At 38.7% G+C, this 19,585-nt stretch overlaps 1 protein-coding gene across 1 annotated transcript in view; it reads right to left on the bottom strand.

Moving 5' to 3' along the window:
- The window catches only part of LOC122802295, a 1,020,490-nt gene that overhangs the window by 589,997 nt on the left and 410,908 nt on the right, over window positions 1-19,585 (bottom strand). Inside the window, exon 7 of the mRNA XM_044071943.1 lies at window positions 5,014-5,167. Coding sequence (XP_043927878.1) covers window positions 5,014-5,167 — 154 coding nt within the window. The remainder of the gene's footprint in view (window positions 1-5,013; window positions 5,168-19,585) is intronic.

Raw genomic sequence — 19,585 nt, 5'->3', positions numbered from 1 at the left:
TCTGGAATAGCAGCTCTGCAGTTTTTTTGTGTCCAAGATAACTAATATAAATTCTGTTGACTGAGATGGGATGAGACTGGATTTCTACCAGTTTATGGTTATGCCTAGCCTTAGAGCAGCGAGGAGAGAGTATGCCAGGGCTTTTTCCAGTAGATGTCTGGTGGGGGCAGAAATGAACCAGTCGTCTAGATACGGAAACACTTGGAATCCTTGAAGTCGTAAGTGAGCTGTGATAACTGCCATGCACTTTGTGAACACTCTGGGGGCTGTAGAGAGTCCGAAGGGCAGCACTCTGAACTAGGAGTGACTGGCTCCTGCACGAAAGTGCAGAAATCTTCTTGATGGCCAGTCCACCTTTATGTGGTAGTACGCATCCTGAAGATCTATAGAGCACATCCAATCGTCTTTTTCCAAAAGCAGGAGGATAGACTGTATTGTCACCATCCGGAATTTTTGTACTCTCACAAACTTGTTCAATACACTGAGATCCAAAATTGGTCTCCAGTCCCCAGTTTTCTTTGGCACCAAAAATAGTCTTGAGTAGAATCCGGATCCTATCTGGTCTGGAGGGACTATTTGGATGACTCTCTCTCTTAGCAGCTTTTCTATCTCTAGTGCTGCTTCTTCCCTTTGACTGGGTGGAACGTTGGGAAGATTTTTTGAAGGGATGGGACAAAGATCGAAGGGGATATGATAACCTCTGGTTATGATCCTTTGTACCCAAGAATCGGTGGTGATGGTTAGCCAGGCAGAAGGGTACAAGGAGAAACGTTCCACAACCACCTCCAGAGGAAAGGAGTTGGGGTGCTCTTCAGGAGTGCTAGTAGGATTGACCAGGGAAAGAATCCCTGGAACCCTGGTTACACCTTCAGAGGAAAGGAGTTGGGCTGCTCTTCAGGAGCACTAGTAAGATTGACCAGGGAAAGAATCCCTGGAACCCTGGTTACGCGGTCCCCTCTGCCCTGAAAGGGGCATCTTCCCTGTGAGTTTCCTCCTCTGCCTCTGGGGGAGAACTCAGTCTGTGTGTCACAGAAAGGACCCTGAGATTTCTTGAACCATATCTTCCCACTCTTTTGGTTTCGTGAGAAAACACGTTGAGGGGAAGAATAATGGACACCTATGGCAGAAAGGGTATTACCGTCTTGTTCACATCTGGCCAGTGTACTTTTAACTTTGGGCCCAAACAACGAGGAGGGCTCAATGGGGGTATTAAGAAAGGAAGACTTAAAAGGTTCCGCAAAGTTGCAAAAGCGCATCCAGGCGTGTCATCTCAAGACCACAGCTGAACCCGTCACTCTAGCTGCTCCTTCTGATGCGTGAGATATCAATCGCATAGAGGAGTTAGATATAGACTCAATGGAGGCCAGCTGAGATACCACTTTGTCATGGACCTCTTCAGACACTGCACCAGCCAAGGTTTCAGAGAGCTCAGAAACCAGATCCCTTTGAAGCCTGGTAACATGTGCCATATAATTCAGGGACGTGACAGCAAAGGTCGCTGAAGCAAAGGTGTGCTTCCCTATTCTGACCAGGGCCTGGGACTCTCCGTTAGGTGGATGGACAGTCTGGCTTTCTTCTTCTGCCAGATCCTTTTTTGTTACGGCCGCCACCATCAAAGCATCTACAGGAAGACCTTTGGACCAATGGGGAATCTGAAGCAGGAGGGGACAAGATCTTATCTCGCCTACGTGGAATAGCTTCAACAGTATCAGGGGCCTTCCAAGCATGCTGCCCAATGAACTTGACAAGTTCATCGGCCGGTGGAGTAACCCAGGAGGTAGGGGGCCGGGAGCAAAAAGCCTGCAGGAACACAGATTCCTCAGGGGTCAGATTGGAGGGCTGCCAGTCACCTCTCTGTTTCAGGATTTCAAGGATATCGCCAAAGGATATCTCAGAGGGTGACCGAGGGGATCCTTAACCCTTATCAAAATCTGTGTCTTCGGTAAGAGACTCCTCTGTGGAGTCCATGTGCTTCCTCTTACACAAACATTTCCGGTGGACCTCCTCAGCGGGAGAAGCTGGGGAAGATAACGGAAAAGGGGATTCCTGAGGGAATATGTCCTGAGGCCCTTGCACCCGGTGTCCGCTAGGTGCGACTTGTGAAACCAGTGTACCAGAGGAGGGTGGAGGTATAGACAGTCTGGTATCACTGGCAGCAACGAAAGCCTTCTCCATCAGATGGAAGGCTGGTCCACCCAGAGAGGAATGTATGTCAAGGACAGGGGGCACTCCTCCCCTAAGTGGCTCAGCCTGCCGACTCGGAGTCCCTGGATGGCTGTGGAGCAGCAAGCTATGCGTATCACAGCCGACATCCTGGGTCATAGCAAAACTTTCCTACCATGAAGGCAGCTGCAGTTCCTTAGTGAGATCCATAAAGGGAACCGCAGAAGAGGAATACTGTACTATATCAATGGACAAAGGCAATGAAGGAGGAGAATAAGAAGGTGTCCTTGGAGATGGGTGATCACCTCTCAGGGAAGGATAGTTCCTGGTGGGTGGAATACCTCTGGCCAAGAATGCCTGGTCCACAAGATGCAACACATCATGTTCAGAAAGGCTTCCAGTGGACCTCACAGAGACTGAGGGAGAAACAGGCCTGTCCACAAAAGTGGCAGACTCAGTGCCCACCTCATCTGATCGCACCGAGGACAACAGTGCCGAGAAAGACTGAACTACTGTAGTCTGCACCGAAGAAGTCATCGGCGCTGATGTCATTGTCTGCACTGACACAGGGATCGGTGCCGAAGTGGTTGTCGGTGCCGACGAAACTGGAACCGACAAAACTGGAGTCAGTAATAAAGGCCTTGGCTCCGAGGAGGATCTCGTATCCGACGCGGTCATGGTCTGCGCCGACTGAACGGTCGGTGCCGATACAGTTGTAAAGGTCTGAACCCAGGAGCCTCTCAGGGCCGGTATGTAGAAGGCTGCAGGAGAGGACGGAGCCGAAATCACTAATGGAGCCAAAGGCCTCGGTGCCTAAAGTCTAGGCACTGAAAGCACTGGGGTTGACTGAGAGAGCTTCGGAGCCAAAATTTTACCCTTTTTAGATTCTGGTTGGTGAGAGTCCCAAGCTGGGGACAAAGGCAAGGATTTAGCCTTAGTAGAAACATCCATTTTCTTATGGGCTTACGGAGGGGGTGAGACCTCTGACCCAGAAATAGCCTCTGAAAAGGGAGATTTTAGAAGTCCCTTCAGTATCAGCTTGTTTTTCCTTTCTAACCAAGTTCTATTAGAAAAGTTTTCACATATAGTACAAGGTGGTTCAACAGATAAATGTGAAGCTCCCAAACAATAAACATATAAAGAGTGTGCATCAGAAGTAGGCAGTTTGTGTCCACAATCAGAACACCGCTTAAACCCCGGACTACCCTTTTTATCTGCTATATTAACAAATAGAAAAGTACCAACAATGGTACAAGAGAGTACCCGAAGGTATGAAAAAGAAATGGAAAGGGGTTACCAACGATGGTAAGGAGAAATTACCTCGCGGTAAAAAAGGGAAAGTAAAGGACAGAAAAAATCTGAAGAAATTATGAACGCTAGATGCGATAGGGCAATAAAATATCAACTTTTCTGACAGAAAAGTAATTTGTAAAGCAGTTAAACAATTGACTGTACTTAACTCAAGAGAAGTAGCTTGACATGACCGGATGGCAACACGGCAAACAAAATCTGAGGTAACAGGGAGAGGGAATTGTGGGTAAGAGTTTAGCTCGAGAGTTTGAAGCTGATGTGAGCTTGGAAAATGGCCGGCTCGGTTCCGAGCTCGGAACTGATGCCTATATGTAAGGAATGAACAAGGATTAACAATATCAGATGGTAAGCTTATGTTTTCCCTAGTAAAGAGAGACAGAGAAAATTTAGAGATACTCTAGTACAATACATTTAGGGACAATTCAGAATTATTATGAGCTTTCTCAAGGGAAGGAGGAATATGGCACTGGCGGTGGATATGAAAAGCACAGCACAGACAACAATGCAGTAACAAGCCAGACCAACTGTACTTCACAAATAAGTCTAAGATTCCCTAGCTTTTACTCAAATTAGGGGGAAATACCCACTAAAAAGATGGACTGATATATTTCAGAGAGAATTCCTCTTCTTTGGAATTGTCTTCCTTTCCACACAAAACAAAGTACTTCTCTTACTCTATTCAAAAGCAAAATGGATGAATGGATGGCAATAGCAAATTCATCCTTGGAGTAGCACCCTTGTCACTTACGGAAAGAAGTAGCATGTAAATGTTCCATCTGCTACAAATTATTCATATTTAAATTATAGGGGCTAAAAATTTCATAGGAATGTATGGCTAGGGTTCTAAAGATCATTCAGGGCCAATTGCCTAGTAACATACTATGAAATAACAATGTAGGCCTGTGTAGTGGAGATGTAGCACTATGTGAGTATACTCATACTTTAGGGGAAAGTAAACTAGAAAATAAAGGTAAATGATGACTAAGAGCAAATATACTGCTTTAAGAATGACAGTTATAATGAACTATCACATTTTAAATGTTACACAAATGAAGTATTGCAAATGCATTTAATTCTTCTTAGAAAGAGGACTGCAATAAAACAAGGCAAAGGGCAACGCTCCCTAAAATGTCCCTAGTGTATTTTAGCTTTAATATCAAAACATTTTAGTTCTTCATATATCCAAGTTGTTAATTTTCAATTACTTAAATTAGTTTGGTTTCTGAAAATAATGTTAACTACTCTTTATGAGAAAGATATGTCAGATAAAGAAAAACCTTGAAAAACTATTACTTCTACACTGTAAAAGAGAATCCAAGCATGAGTTTACGGATATACTCCTATTTATATCATGCCACCAGTAACTAGAATTTTTGAAACACATGGCTCTTTTGCATTAACACCGTTGCTCATTAATCTTTGCTATTCCTAACAACATTTATTAGCTATATAAACACAATTTCAGTAGCTGTACAAATGTCAGGCTTATGTACGGCCTACAGTCAACAGAAACCATACTATTTAATAGTTTAAACTTACCACTGAGGGATTCTCCACTTTCCTTCTTCCTTAGAGAACGCCTCACACTTTTGTTTCTTGACCATGAAAAAAATGTTCCTCTCTTTTTTCTTTCACTATCATCCTCACCAGAATCTTCACTCAGGGATTTTCCAGATTTAGAAGTCGTATTGAACTGCAATTTTAGAAATATAACATAAATGAGTAACACGGACATCATAAGTCCCAACACATAGAAAGGAAGTGATTCATGCTTTGTCTACTTCCAAAAGAGAGACCGATACATTTTTCCCGTGCTAAAAGCAAGGAATTGTACTCTGTTCTCTGTCATAGACCGTAATTCAACTGCCATCCCGGTCATGAAAAAGATAAACTGAATATGATGGGCATTTATGCAGTTGGCAGACAGAAATTAATACAGCAGTCCAAAGGTCATCCCTCTCTCTGTCTTTTTCTAGATGATAGGACAGGACTCAGATCTGTCAGAACAATGCTGCACCCTTTTGAAGACAAAACAGCTATGCTTATGACTCTTTCAATTATTGTGTCTCCCACTTTGTGGCAGTTTAGGCTAGTTAGAGTGGGAGTGTGCAGTCACGAGTCTGTTCAGTCATGTTACATGGAAGGGGAAGGCCAGAAACAGGATTATCATGTAAGACCACCCTTCCCAGTGCTACTCACCACACCAAAAGGTACCACCCTTCCACTGTTGGTAGAACGGATGGTAAGTAGGACAGATGAAAGGACAGGGATACCTTCTAATGGCTAGAGGCCTGTGTTGAAAAAGTTATTATACAAAAATGATGTACTGTACTCCAAGCCACCGATGTAGCTACTTTTGTTCGTTTCATTTGGTTCAATACTAAGGAATTACAGCTGACAGAAATGACATGGCTGTCTGATCAGAACAAATCATTCCCTCAGTGATTTGAGCACCATATGAGGTTATGCGCTTGCACCAATACAATAATAAACATTCAATATATTTTTAGTAGAAAAGTGACACTGATATTATTTGCAAGGAGAATGACTACAATTTCCACCATTCTAAAAAAAAAAAAATCTCAAATAGCTCAAGCATTTTTCAGTGCCAAACACTGGATTGATATGGACTGTACAGCTGCAACACAGATTAAAGATGTGCATGGTCGACAAAATTATTCATTTTTCAGTGCCTAGCTTTATTAAAACAGAGTTAATAACACATAAAGGAAGGAATGTGAACAGCTCAATAAAAACAGGAAAACCATATTGTCTACCACTCAAACCTTGTACAACATAACATTTCCAATGTACCGAAGGACTGCTGTATTAATTTCTGTCTACCAGCTGCCTAAATTCCCATTTTACTAACCACAAAGCTTTAACCACTACTGCTGCAGTTCAGTTGGAGTGCAAACCAAAATATTCCAATGATAAACACTTGCATGTGTTCTACACTGTTAATCCATAACACATTCTACTGATAATCTCAGCTGACAGAAACATACTTGGTATACTTTTGCATACTGCCTGTGCTTAATGTTAGTAGGCTATGTCAAGAGCTGTGCCCCTGATAATATTCTAACATAATGCCTAATGTGTCAAACTAATGTTGTAATCTGACATGGAATAAACAATAAAATAGGGTACAGGAGGATTTGTATAGCATTCCATGCCAAACTAAGAGCAACATTTAATACTTAAAACATAATTTTCAACTTTCCTGAAGCTTTCCATATTCATATAGTTTACAGGTACATATGTTGTAAACTTACAACGGATACTTTCTATACTCACTGGTTCAAACAACTTCTGTTGTATTGTTTATGTCCTACAACTGCATTGTATCTTATTCACATGTTGTCTTGTACTATATACTTTTCTGTGCTTATTTTAATATTTTAGCATACATCAGCTGCTGTAATTCTTTTGTACTGTACTTTCTTAACTTCTGTCATTGTACTAAACTTAATGGAGCTTTTATCCCAGGGCCTCAGCTGAAAACAGCTTTCATGCCCAGTCAGATTCTCCCGGTAAACAAATGTAAAATAAATACATTTTCATTATAACGCATCAAAGTCTGTTCAGTTAAACAAGAGACAGACAATTCTATCAGTGGATTTCTCTAAATTCTGAGTTACCAAAAGTGCTTGGCTAAAATATGGTGAAAGGATGCATTCATTAAACGGATGGCCAGATTCAATAAACCCTACACTAAGTGTACACTGTTCTGAGTGAAAAGACATAATGCACACCTTCTTCCTCCTAATTTTAGTTGTTCTACTGATATTCTTGCAGCTTTAAATATCGACAGGGATTCATAAAAGTTACCACAAAGTGTCGACTATATGTACACTTAATGTAATCTTTTCTGAGTGACTAGAAAGCACAAAAAAGGTGATAAGAATTTTATTGAATACATATCATGTACACTTTGTGTAGGCTTTACTGAATCTAGCCCATAGTTTTTCCCACTAATATGGCCACCATATCTCTCAACTGTCTATATTTTTGCAGAATGTCCAGATTTTTTGCCACATATTCTTGGTCTATTCCTCATAAAATTTGTGGTATTCTGACAAATCACTCAGATGATCTGAGAATTGAAGTCACTAAATAATGACATACATTTGAGTTTCAGACTTTAATCCTTCAGAAAAAGTATGTTAACACAAACCCTGTTACTTCAGCAACTTTCTAAGTTTATAAAAGCAATATTTAAAACCTGTCCCTATTTTTGGGCCTTTGTCCCCCCATTTTGTCATGCTTTGTCCAGATTTGTTGCACTAAGAGTTTGAGGTGTATGACGGCCACAGCTGTGATTCTTAATTGGCTGCACTTACAGCACTTCAAGTGTGAAAAGGAAAACAGTAAGAAAGAAGCCAATGCAAGCTGACAATTTTGGTAAAATTCTGTTACTGGCTAGACAATATACTGCCTAGATATCTGCAAGGAAATATGGAGAAAGTAACAAAAAAATAGAGAAATAGAAGGAAGATTTTCTTGAAATTGTTCAACAAAAAGCAATTTGGGTTTCACTTTTGCACAGGATATGGCTGCCAAGAATTTAGGGTCTATATTACGTGATCGAACGGTCAAATATTTGAACACGTAATAGTCGATCCGTAATCAAACCACCACAATTTCAAACGGTTCAATGGAGATCTCCGTACAGTGCGGAAATGGAAGTTTTCCATTATCTGCACTGTAGTGCGATCTTGTAGTTGGTATATTTACGTAGCGGGGTGGGGGGTGCATCCTCCGACGTGGGGGTGCAGGGGGGCTTGCCCCCTGCGTAGAGCATTTAAATGGTTTATTTGGGTGGGTTTTTCTTTTTTTATTTTCCTTTCAACATTGTGGCGGTCCGATTACTGAACTATATAAAGTCAAGTGGCAAAAGGCTGGAAAGAATAGAAGAAGCTTTATGTAGCTATTTAGATGAGCTGAAAAAAATGCAGCAGTCATTGGGTGAAATGAAGGAAATATTGTCTGAATATTACTCCTCTTAAGAAGAGCTCCTCCAACAAAATAGAAGCCTTAGAATACACATCACTCAGAGAAATCCTGGATTTTCTACTACTCAGGAGTAAATGGCTGGAATTGACTGCATTTATTTTATGAAAGTAGAAAATAGCAGCTTGACTAATATTCCACAGCAGGATTTGTTAATTGTTGTGTATGCTCCAAATCTGGTCATAAGAAAGAAGCCATGACATACAGTAATAAAGATGCAGTCATACAAGAACAAAGAACTTCTCCAGCCAAACTTGTGGAAAAAGGGAAAGTATTAACAACTGAGGACACCACAGTGGTGTGGAAAAAATATTCAATGTACACCAGGAAGAGAAACAAGTTTATCTCTTCATTCAGATGATGTTGAAAGGAAGGGGTGAGATTGAAGTTCCTATATCCAGCTTTTTTACAATATTTTTCCTGGAAGATCAAACTAATTTTGAATGCATTTATCCAGCAACAAGTTAGTCAGCAAACTGAATGGGGCTCTGCTTCTCATTCTGTAAAAAAAATATTAAAACTGAAATTATTTAAATTATCACTAATGATACAGTCACACATAAATTAATAAAAAGAAAACAAACAGTATTAACATTCTAAATACAATATACCAAACATATATGTTTTCTTTCTTTAAAACAACGGTCATTCAATCTAAAATAAGATAAATTTCTCAGTTCCCGTTTTCCCTTATTTCTCACTCCTCTTCTCCCTGAACCTTATTCTGTATGTATTATTCCCACAATTTCCATTTATTTCTATGTAACTTGCTCCTTCCCTTTTCTAAAGATCCATTTCCAGTTCTTTTAACTCTTTTATAATATTCAATACATAGACTTTGACAGATTTTCATTTCCATTTTATAGCAATTGTTTTAATGGTAGGCAAAATAATTAAACTTAATAAGACCTTACTAGGTCTAGGCAATTCAGATCAAGTACCCCAGCTCAAAATAATTATTTCCTTAGTTACAGCCATTTGCTCATCAATATTCCTGACAGAGTATTCATTACACTCCCAAAGCATATGTTCCCAGTTACTGCCTTCTCCTATCACACTTCCAACATTTGCTACCTACCTGAGGTAAAATTCTTTGATGTCTGTCTGGGAATAAAAATACATTTGCAAACACTTCCAAACAATGAGCCTACACCTTATAGACTTTGTTGTATAACTGCCATACATACTTCCTCTTATTGTTCTTTTGTAAATTGCTTCTCCAGTCTCTCTTCCCAGTCTAACCTCCTCTGATTGATTCTTATACTTATCATGCAATATGGTATACACTCTACTAATATTCCCTTTTTTAACAGAAGCTTCAGTTCTACATGCAGCTAAAAACTCTACCATAGCAGGTCATTCACTCAAGATTCCACTATAACTCTCTCTTTGCCTATTCACTGACATCAAACCTTGGTAGGGAAGGCAGTCTCTAGCCTGCAATCCAAATGTCTTCTTGGCTTCATCCCACCCCATTACCATTCCTGCTGTAGTTATTTGATCTGAATATCCTGGATCCTTTGCCAGTTTTCTCCAGTATATTCCAGCCCCTGTTGCCTATTTTCTGTACCCCTACTTGCTGTCATCCCTATTAGCAAAATCTCTTTTCTCCGTTCTTGTGTTGGCTTAGCTCTTAAAATACTTTCTGCTACTTTATGAATATAATATTCTGTATGACAGTTGTTATTCTCCTTAAGGATCTGTATCCAAAATCCATCTGACTAAATATGAAAGGTATTCCTTTTTATACTTCTGATTTTTATAATCATGAGACTGAAAGAATTAATAAACAGTTAGAGGAAATGTAGTACCAAAATGAACTATTAAACAAGAAAAGGCACCACAAAGACCACCAGGTTACAAAATCAGGAAATCCAGTTTATTCCGAGATGAAGGTTAAAACCAAACAGAATGACGAACAATGGACATATACGTAAACACATTAAAATCCCCACATTTTCATCCCTGTGGACTTCTTCAGTTGTTTAATGACCTTCAGGTGCATTTTTAAAATCAACCCAAGATCAAAGTATACATCAAAACAGGTGCATGCAGTTCATTGCTGTTTTAACTGCACATTGCAGATTTACTGCAGAATTATTTATGTCTTTAAATGCCCTTGTGGTCTGATTTATACTGGTGAGAGCAAAAGGAAATTTAAAATAAGGCTACAACAGCATGAGAGAAATATTAGATAGGTTAGAAACATAAGTCCTATTGTGCTTCATTTTGCAAAGTTTCACAATTCTGATCCTAGTGGGTTAAAAGCAAAAATTTTAGAATAAATACCTATGAGACTTTGTTTAGAAACTGCTTATAAAAGAAAACTTGTGTATAAGGAGGCTATTTTTTTAAATGTAATACTTTATGTCCCTCAGGTCTTAATTTGGATTGTAATTGGAAAGTACTTATTTAATGGGATGTGTATTTTTATTGGTTGGTATAAAATTTATTAGCTTGGTGTTGAATGTTTTTAATACCCTTTGAAGGCTTTTGCCAAGGCACTAGAGAAAATAAAGTTTGTCTTGTTTTTATTTTTCTGAGTGGTTCCTGCCAGTGGTTTTGCTATTTTTCTGTGTTGTTATTTATCTTTCTATTTGTACTCTTTCTTGATTTCTACATTTTCCTGCTTTACACAAATTTTCATAAAATTTCTGAACCATCTCCAAGACCTTTGGAGGACATCTGGTCATTTTTCTTGCTATAGGCTCCCTAAGTTTGATGACAACCTTTTCTCCTTTCTTTTGGCTAATTAATTGTGCTAAAGGTATTTGTGCTTAACACTTAATATCAAAAACAGTTGCAAATATACAATATATACAATATATTTGTAAAGTCATGCATATTATATAGATATTTTCTTATTTTCTCTTTAGCACTCTGTATTTGCACTTGTTCTTGTTCTGTAAGATTCCCCTTATTCTGCAATACTTTAACCTTGGATAGCACAGCCATTATAATGAAAACATTATTGCTCCCACCTATTTAATATGACAGTATTTTAATGTTTATTTACAACTTTTGAGTTACACATACACACTATTTGGCAGACTAATATTTTATGCAGTTGTTTCTTCTCATATCCATTTAAATCTATGTCACATTTTCAAAACTTTGTTTTAATGATAACCCTCAAACAAAAAACTGAATACATATTCAGAACACCCGAACTCCTATTAACTTGGAACAAACACACAAAGCTATGTACACCTTTGAAAATTTCATTATAACCCTTTAGATAGACACAACTGCATCAGATTGACAACTGCACCCACCATAGCTCTCAACCTTCCATGTCCAAAATGAGGAACACTAGCCCTCATAATGTGGAACACATACTAATGGCTTACTAACAACTTCAACTAGGAAGGTCATAAGATGGTTAAAATATGCTGGTTTTACTTATAAAGATGATCTTTTAATGAATTAATATGATCCATTTCGATTTACAGTGGATTTCACTTACAAAATTACTAATACTGAATGTGTAACTGAGTCTTTCAATGCGGAACTTTGAGAAACATGAACTTTTTAAGACCCCAAATGAGGTACGTTCCTCGTAATGAGGTACACTTGAGAGGTATGGCACCCACACACATTACTTAACCAAAAATTAAGGTTACCCATACTAAAGTGCATGCTACAGCCTGCATTCCCACTTACACTATTACTGATTACTGTGTGTTCTCTTATTATATCTGTTCTACTACCAGAGGAGGAAAACAAATTACATAATTTCAGAAAACATTAACATTTAGCCCTAAGAAAAATGCACTGCCTACCTTTAAGTAAAAGTAAGCTGTACACTGTTCTACTGAATGCATTAAAGCATTAAGGCTTCACATAACAACTGAATTGCTGGTCATTTCCCTCTTAATGTTGTATTTCCCTCAAGAAAGAATGTTCAGAACTCTGAAAATTAATTGCCTGCACTTGTAGAGTGTTTGTCAGCTTCAGTCAGAAAAGAATCTACAACTACCTTCAACTTTGCTAATGAGAAAAAAAAAAAACAAGCTAATATTTATCTTATTTTCAAGCCTACATGCTTACAAAAACACTTGTTTATAGTTTATGCCAAGTTCATTAATCTAGACATTCACACTTGTAAAATAAAAGAAAATATAATTTTACACAATCTAGCCAGTGCACATTTACACCCCACTCTACCTCAGGAGCCCAATAGCACAACATATTAACAGTAAACTTGCTTTTGTCAAGTCATTATACCCATGCTATACTGTAAAGCTTTTATTTCTTACAACTAAAAAGTACTTGTCTACTTTAATATATTTAACACGTACAACTATCACCAAAATACTCATCCACACTTACAATATCCCTGACTACAAAAAACTGCTTTACTGTATATAACATGAAGTTTATATCATGAAATGTTTTATACAAACACCAATAACAACAAAACTGTTCTACTTACAATTACTTTTTCCCCATTTTAGTGTATTTCTAAACATTAATGACATAAACTGGGGTATTTGTTTACAGACAGCCCACATGTTTAAGTATTACAAAAGTTCAAACTTTTCAACCACTTTTTCTTGCAAAGCCACATTTCACAAATATGACCAGCGCTACACAGTCTCCCATTTATTCACTAATGTCATTGCTGCTGGTTTTCTTCCTGTTCATCTCAATCCCCCAATACCTAACTCTAGTTCATCTCCAAAGTACTCCCGATTGTTCTAGTCAACTCCTGTGCTTTTTTTCTCTTTGGAACACTGGAAAAGATTTCACTGGTGAAGTATTTCTATGAGCTTTACTGTCAGAAGAATGAGAAGCACAGTCCCCCTATGGCTTACTGGCTTATGTTTTGTTGGATAACCTTTTTCTATTTCCTTCTTAGTCTGTTCTGCATCCAAAAAATGTCTTTGATCCTCCAGAAATAAATATTCTGAAGACAGCTAGACACTGCAGCTTAAATCTCACACCTGCCTCTCGACATTCTCTGAGTGCTGGGATAAATTTGATTCTCTTCTACCTGTTGTACAATAAATAATCATTTTCCACAAACACTCTTTTTTTCTCCAATGTTTAATATGTTTCCTTTCTGCCATAATTTTGACAGGATCAACTCTTTCTGCTGGTATGATTGCATGTTTACTAATATAAGCCTTGACTACTTTGTCATGGCCAGGGTTGGAACATACATTCTGTCCCCTTTCAATCAACAAATCTTGTTGTGGAACAGCTGTCCAGTTCCTTATTCGTGTTTTCATAAAATGATTATAGTCTTCTCCTTCCAGTTTCTCTGGCACAGCAGAAAATCTCAGGTTTACTCTGTACACGCTGTCTTTGAACTGTAAGATTTTTTTAAACAGCTCTTCTTGAGAAACCTCATACTCAGTCATGCTTTCTTCATTTCAGCCCATGATTTGTGCAGCCTTATCAGTTCATCGGAACAGCTAGTTAAAGCTTCTTCTTCTATTTTTTCCAGCCTTATGTTGTTTAACTTGATATATTCCTAAAGGGTTTCATTTATTTTACTCACCTTTGTGTAAATTTGATTTATTTTTCCTTTTGATTACTGGAAGTCATTTCTTGTACCAAAGCTGAAGCGTGAACAGCTTTTTGCTGAACAGCTGCAAGATTGTTCCCAGCCAGGGTTTTCTCTTCACCATTCTTGGCAGATTTTTTTTCAGGTTCCCCAAATTTCTTCTTTGTTCATATCAAGGCAGTGTATTTACTTGCCAGTAAATGAAAGTTATGTTCTTAGCATAATGCTAGATCCTGTCATTTACCTCCATCCAATATGATACATGGGTCCTCATAGTCACTTGGAGCTAACTGGCAACTTCAGTGATCCAGCCTAGAACCCCTTATGAATTTACCTCCCACAATGCATCTCTACCCCCAGCTACATCCGATCTCGATTGATGACGTCTTACTGAGTCTCATGTAAGAAACAATCCTTCAGGTCCTACAAAAGAAAGAAAAAAGAGGACAGATGGAAGGTTTGTTGTATTGGATGGATAACAATGAAAGCATCTTGTGTTATGGTAACATATCCTACTCATTCGGTCTGTACTAACTGACACATGGTTCAGAATCTCCAGCTATGCACTTCTTGGGTAGCCTAACAACACGAGACCTTTTATGACAGTAGCACCAAAGGAAGCTTGGGGTCTTGAGAAGCAGTCCAGTTTGTAATGACTTATAAAAGTATGCATGGATGACCAAGTAGCAGCATCACACGTCACTTACAGAGGAAGATCGGAAAAAAACTGTGGAAGTAGCAACAACCCTAACTGAATGTCCTTTGGGTTTCCCCTTAGCAATGTCTACACTGGTTGATGTAGACAAGGGTGATACAGTTTGACAACCATCTAGAAAGGGAGATTTTAGACACTTTCTGTTCCAGTCTGCTATGGGAGAAGGAAATAAACAGTTGTGTCATCTTTTCTAAAGGATCTGGTGCTGGATAAGTAGAAATGCAACTGCCTATGAAGATCCAGTGTATGAAGAATCTATTCTTCCTTGTTTCAGTAGCTTAGTAAATAAATACAGGTAGATGCACAGGTTGAGATAAGTTGACTCTTGTAGCAACCTTGGGAATGAAAGTGGGTTACTTCCAAGAGAATCCCTATCCGATGAAAAATAATATAATGTGGAGAAAAAGACAAGGCTTGAAGTTCAGAAATCCTCCTGGCTGATGAGACAGCTATTAGCAAAACAGTTTTCCAGGAAAAGAACTTTAATCGACCTAGGGAAGCTGGCTTGAAGGGAGGTTCAGGTAGAGTGTCTTTGATGGGTTGTCTAAGAAAAAAAACTTCTTTCATAAAGATCTTACAGATTTTGTGAGAAGCCAGAGAATGGTCTCCAAAACCTACATGAAAACTGATAATTATTGCCAGCAGATCCAGAACTGTCGAAAGGCTAGATACAGACTGGAAGACAGACTCCAGGAAATGAAGTACATCAGCAACAGTGGCAGAGAATGGATCCATACATTGATTATCTGCCGAAATAGTGAATCATTTCCATTTACCGTTATAGAATCTATGAGTGGACACTTTCTACGGAGCAGTGAGGAGTCTAATTACCTCCACTGAAAGAGACCACTGTATGGCCATTACTGGGATTGGAGAAACCAAGGTTAGTTTTAGATTTGGAATGTGCAGGTGAAGCTTCCCGGAGGACACAGTGATAAGATCCAGGATGGGATCCAGAAGTCAAGGATGGCTCGGCCCATGCAGACTCAGGAGTAGGAACTAAATTTGTCTCGGCCAGAAGACAGCTATGAAGATAACTGTCACCTTGCACTTCATTGCTTTCTGGAGAAACCTGAGGAATCTGTGGAACAAATGCATAGGCGTAAAGTAGCCCCAGAGGCCATTGACGAAACAGAGCTTCCTGCAGTAACTGCCTAGAAGGGGGAATCAAGGCAAAGATAGGCTAAGCTCCTCTCTGGTGCATTAACTCTAGGATGTTGCCAAAACAGGTGTCCTCTGGAGGAACTTGTGGTGAAATCTCTTGATCCTCTGAGCTGGAATCTGTGGAAGGACATTTTGAAAGGGAAACTATGTGCTTCCTCTTGCATAACTTCTTTTTTAAAATGCCAGATAATGAGTCATCTGACTCCTAAGAGAACCTAGTTTGCCACTGTGCTGAAGGTATGTGACGTATAGCTCGACTATGACTCAAAGGTGCCTAATGAGAAGGAAATATGATGGGAAAGGAGGGAGCCTTGCGATGGAACTGCACCTGGAGAAACCTGTGATATGGTTCCAGCTGGAGAAGCAATCATCCTCCCCAACATCTGAAAAGCTGATCCGATCTCTGCTGGATCTGATGGTGAGATCTTGACCCTCCCTTCAAAAAATTGTCTCTATCATGAGAACAGGCCCCAAATGCCTGAACTGTGTCATGAGGAACTTCTGCATTAAATGTTCCAAGTCTGATTCAGAGGTACTCCTGTAAGACCTGAATGATTTGCTTGACAGAGCTGAGAAAGGCCTGGAGACTGTTCAGTTCATTGCCCAGTGAGTGTTTTAGCAGGTTGATTCCTGTAAACAATGGGATTCAAGGAAATCACAACTGTAGGGAGGGTGTAAGTGGGTGTACAAGCCAAATATTACTCCAACCTGGGATTCTTTGGAGCCATAGAGGAGGACATCCGAACTGACAGCCTTTTCTTTGGATCCAAGTCCTTAACCTTCAGTGTTTTTTCTCAGTGATTTTTGATTTCAGAAATCTTTGGATTTGGAGGAAGTAATTAACTGAGAATCAATTTATTCCTATGCTCGGAAAGCACTCTGGAGCTGAACCCTTTACAAAATTTGCAGTCCACTGACAAATGGAACACCTAGGCAGACCATTCATCAATTGTGGAGATTAGAAGACTGGATCTTCTGCCCACACATGTAGCATTTTTTAAAGCGTGTTTGTTTCTCCATCAAAAAAGAAAGCACACCATACTAAAGAATCACAAACAGCAAACTATTTCAAAAACATTGAACTATCACTATAAATGTACTACATGTACAGTTCTCAATACATTAATATACACTTCTTCCTTAAAGGAAGATAGAACTATAAGAACATTCTTTAAATTCTCTAAACACTAAACTGCATTATGACTATTTTAAACCAAAGGTACAAGAAAATATTCACTATGCTAGAACTGCAATATTAAGCACTAACAAGACACACAAGAAAAGTTCCCAGAGGGGAAATGCAAGAACAAAAAAGAAAAGGGACTCTACGAATATAAAACATACCACAAACAGCCAAAAGGTGCTCTAACTGCTATTTGGCTACCCTAAATTGCTATGTGGCTACCCTAACACTAATACAACAAAAAGTTCATAAGATTTGCTGAAAAGTATAGTAAAGAAGTGGAGCACTTAGCTGCACTGTTGAACACATCTGGTCGTGAAGGCGGCAAATGAGATCTGAGATAACAAGTGGGACAAATGCATTATGGGAGGGAAAATTCTAAAGGGGCTCAAGGCTGGAGCACTGAAGCTCCCAACTGGGTCCAACAAGCACTGCCACGGATCCATGTGTCAGATCAGATGGATGGACTGAATGACTAGCATCTGAATTTTACCCAGACTGACAATTTAATTTGCCCTTTTTTCTCAGTTTCTGTTTTCACAGTTAGAAAGCTGAAAGTAAATGTTGATCACTGTACAGACATCTTGGAAGTTCTGCTTCTTATTCTTCTAACAATAGCAAAGCCCACAGACAGAATTTGCCAGTAACGCATTTCCATTGTGTCAAAGGAAAATGACTGAGTGATAGAATAAAAAGCCCAAAAGCTGAGTAGACAAGATCAAGAGTACCTTGGACTTGAACCAGAAACTGGTGTTAGGTGGTTGAGAAGATGAGAAAGAAGACCAGAGATAATGTGAAACTAAGAAACAAATGGTAGAACTGTTAAGAGTAATTTCCATAAAAGGTAGTTTGGACATGAGAACTGTGCTTCTGCAAGAAATGGCTAAAAGCCTTGATGTTTGTGGACGATGTTAAACTGGTGGGAGAACCCTAAAACATAATTCTCACTAAGCCGTTAATGTTTAGAAGGATAATGAAGGGACTGAAGATGTAATTGTAAGTACTAAAAGTAATTTTTTTCCTTAGTAATATTTGTACATTTTTTGAAGTAAATTGCATATTGCATTCTAAAATAGTTATTTACAGTATGCAGATATATTTAAATGTGAGATAGAGTGAGTCTTATGTGTGACTGCTGTTTATACTAGATGTGGAGTAAAAAAGTACTTTTTATTCATTGTAATGTACCTGGGGTTTAGACTTAACAAGATTAAGACTCAATTTAAGCAATATAATGCTGTTATCTTGGACTGCTGTGGAGACAATGAGGAAAAACACAGATCATATGTGTATGTTAAATTATGATGGTTTCTCCTGACATATTTCTAGTTTGTGCTGCAGATAAGGGGAAACAAGTTTTCTTTTTTTCCTGAGCAAAGAGACTAGACAATGAAAACCATGTAAAATTATATTTATCAGCATATGATAACTATTACTTCATGCATTTGTAAAGCTATCAACTATGTTTATCTCCACCAGCACAGCTCTGCAGCTGAATCAGGTTAGTCTACATGTGCAAGCAATTCATCAGGAAATGACTGAATTATGAATTGTTAGGCATTTGTGTGAGAAATACTGTAATTAGTGCTTAAACAGGAAATGACTATCAGGTTGGTTGAAATAAATGAAATCTAACACATTGAAGGAACTACTTCTGCAAACAGATTAATTCCAAGCAGCATGTAGCACTTGAGTATACAACGTAATAGTGCACAATGTAGGTTATCCATTTAAAGGTAGCCAGTGCACTCTTTCTTAAGTTTAAAAGTAAGTTAACTGAAAGAATGCAAGTTATTTTTCACATCAGGGACAGAAACAGAAATGGGACAATAATGAATGGTGTTGGTGCGAGAGGGAACATGGGTTCTAACATGCAGCATGATTAAACCTAACTTTTGAATAGGTTAAGCTAGTGGGTGTAGTTGTCTATATGGGGCAACTGCATCTACATTGTGGAGTAACTTACCTTTTTGGAAAGTGTATATTTCTGTGTGTTTGCTGTGAATTAAAACAGGCTGAATGGGGTTAAACATAAAAATGTACATATTTGTTTCCTGTGTTTTTATTTAACAGAAAACTCTTGAAAATGTAATATGGGTTCAAACACAGATGAAAAACTGCAACTGCACATAGGATCAGCCTGCCAGACATTAGTATGTGCATACAAGTTGCAGGTTCTAAACTTGCACTCATATAAATTGACATGACGAAAATATGAAAGTAATTCAGCTTTTATCAAAAATTGCCTCCTTATCACTTGCATCATGGAATGTGAATAGAATTGTAAGTCTGGACAAAAAGCAAAGAGTACTGAATTAAATTAAGAAGAGTAGAGTACAAATAGCAATGTAACAGTAGACACACACAGGTAGAAATACACGTGAATTTGTCAAAGAGATGATTTCAAAATGGATAATCAGTATAGTATCCAGGACAAAGGAAATGGGAGCAATGACACTGACTGCTAGAGAGACTCCAATGGTGGCAGAAGAGGAGAAAACACATAAAAATGTTAGACTTCTGG

This window comes from Protopterus annectens, chromosome 5.part0 (genome assembly GCF_019279795.1).
Source record: "Protopterus annectens isolate FY-2018-M chromosome 5.part0, PAN1.0, whole genome shotgun sequence".
In the NCBI taxonomy this organism is placed as follows: domain Eukaryota; kingdom Metazoa; phylum Chordata; order Ceratodontiformes; family Protopteridae; genus Protopterus; species Protopterus annectens.
Note: the sequence above shows the minus strand (reverse complement) of the source record. Positions and strands in the feature narration are given on the sequence as shown.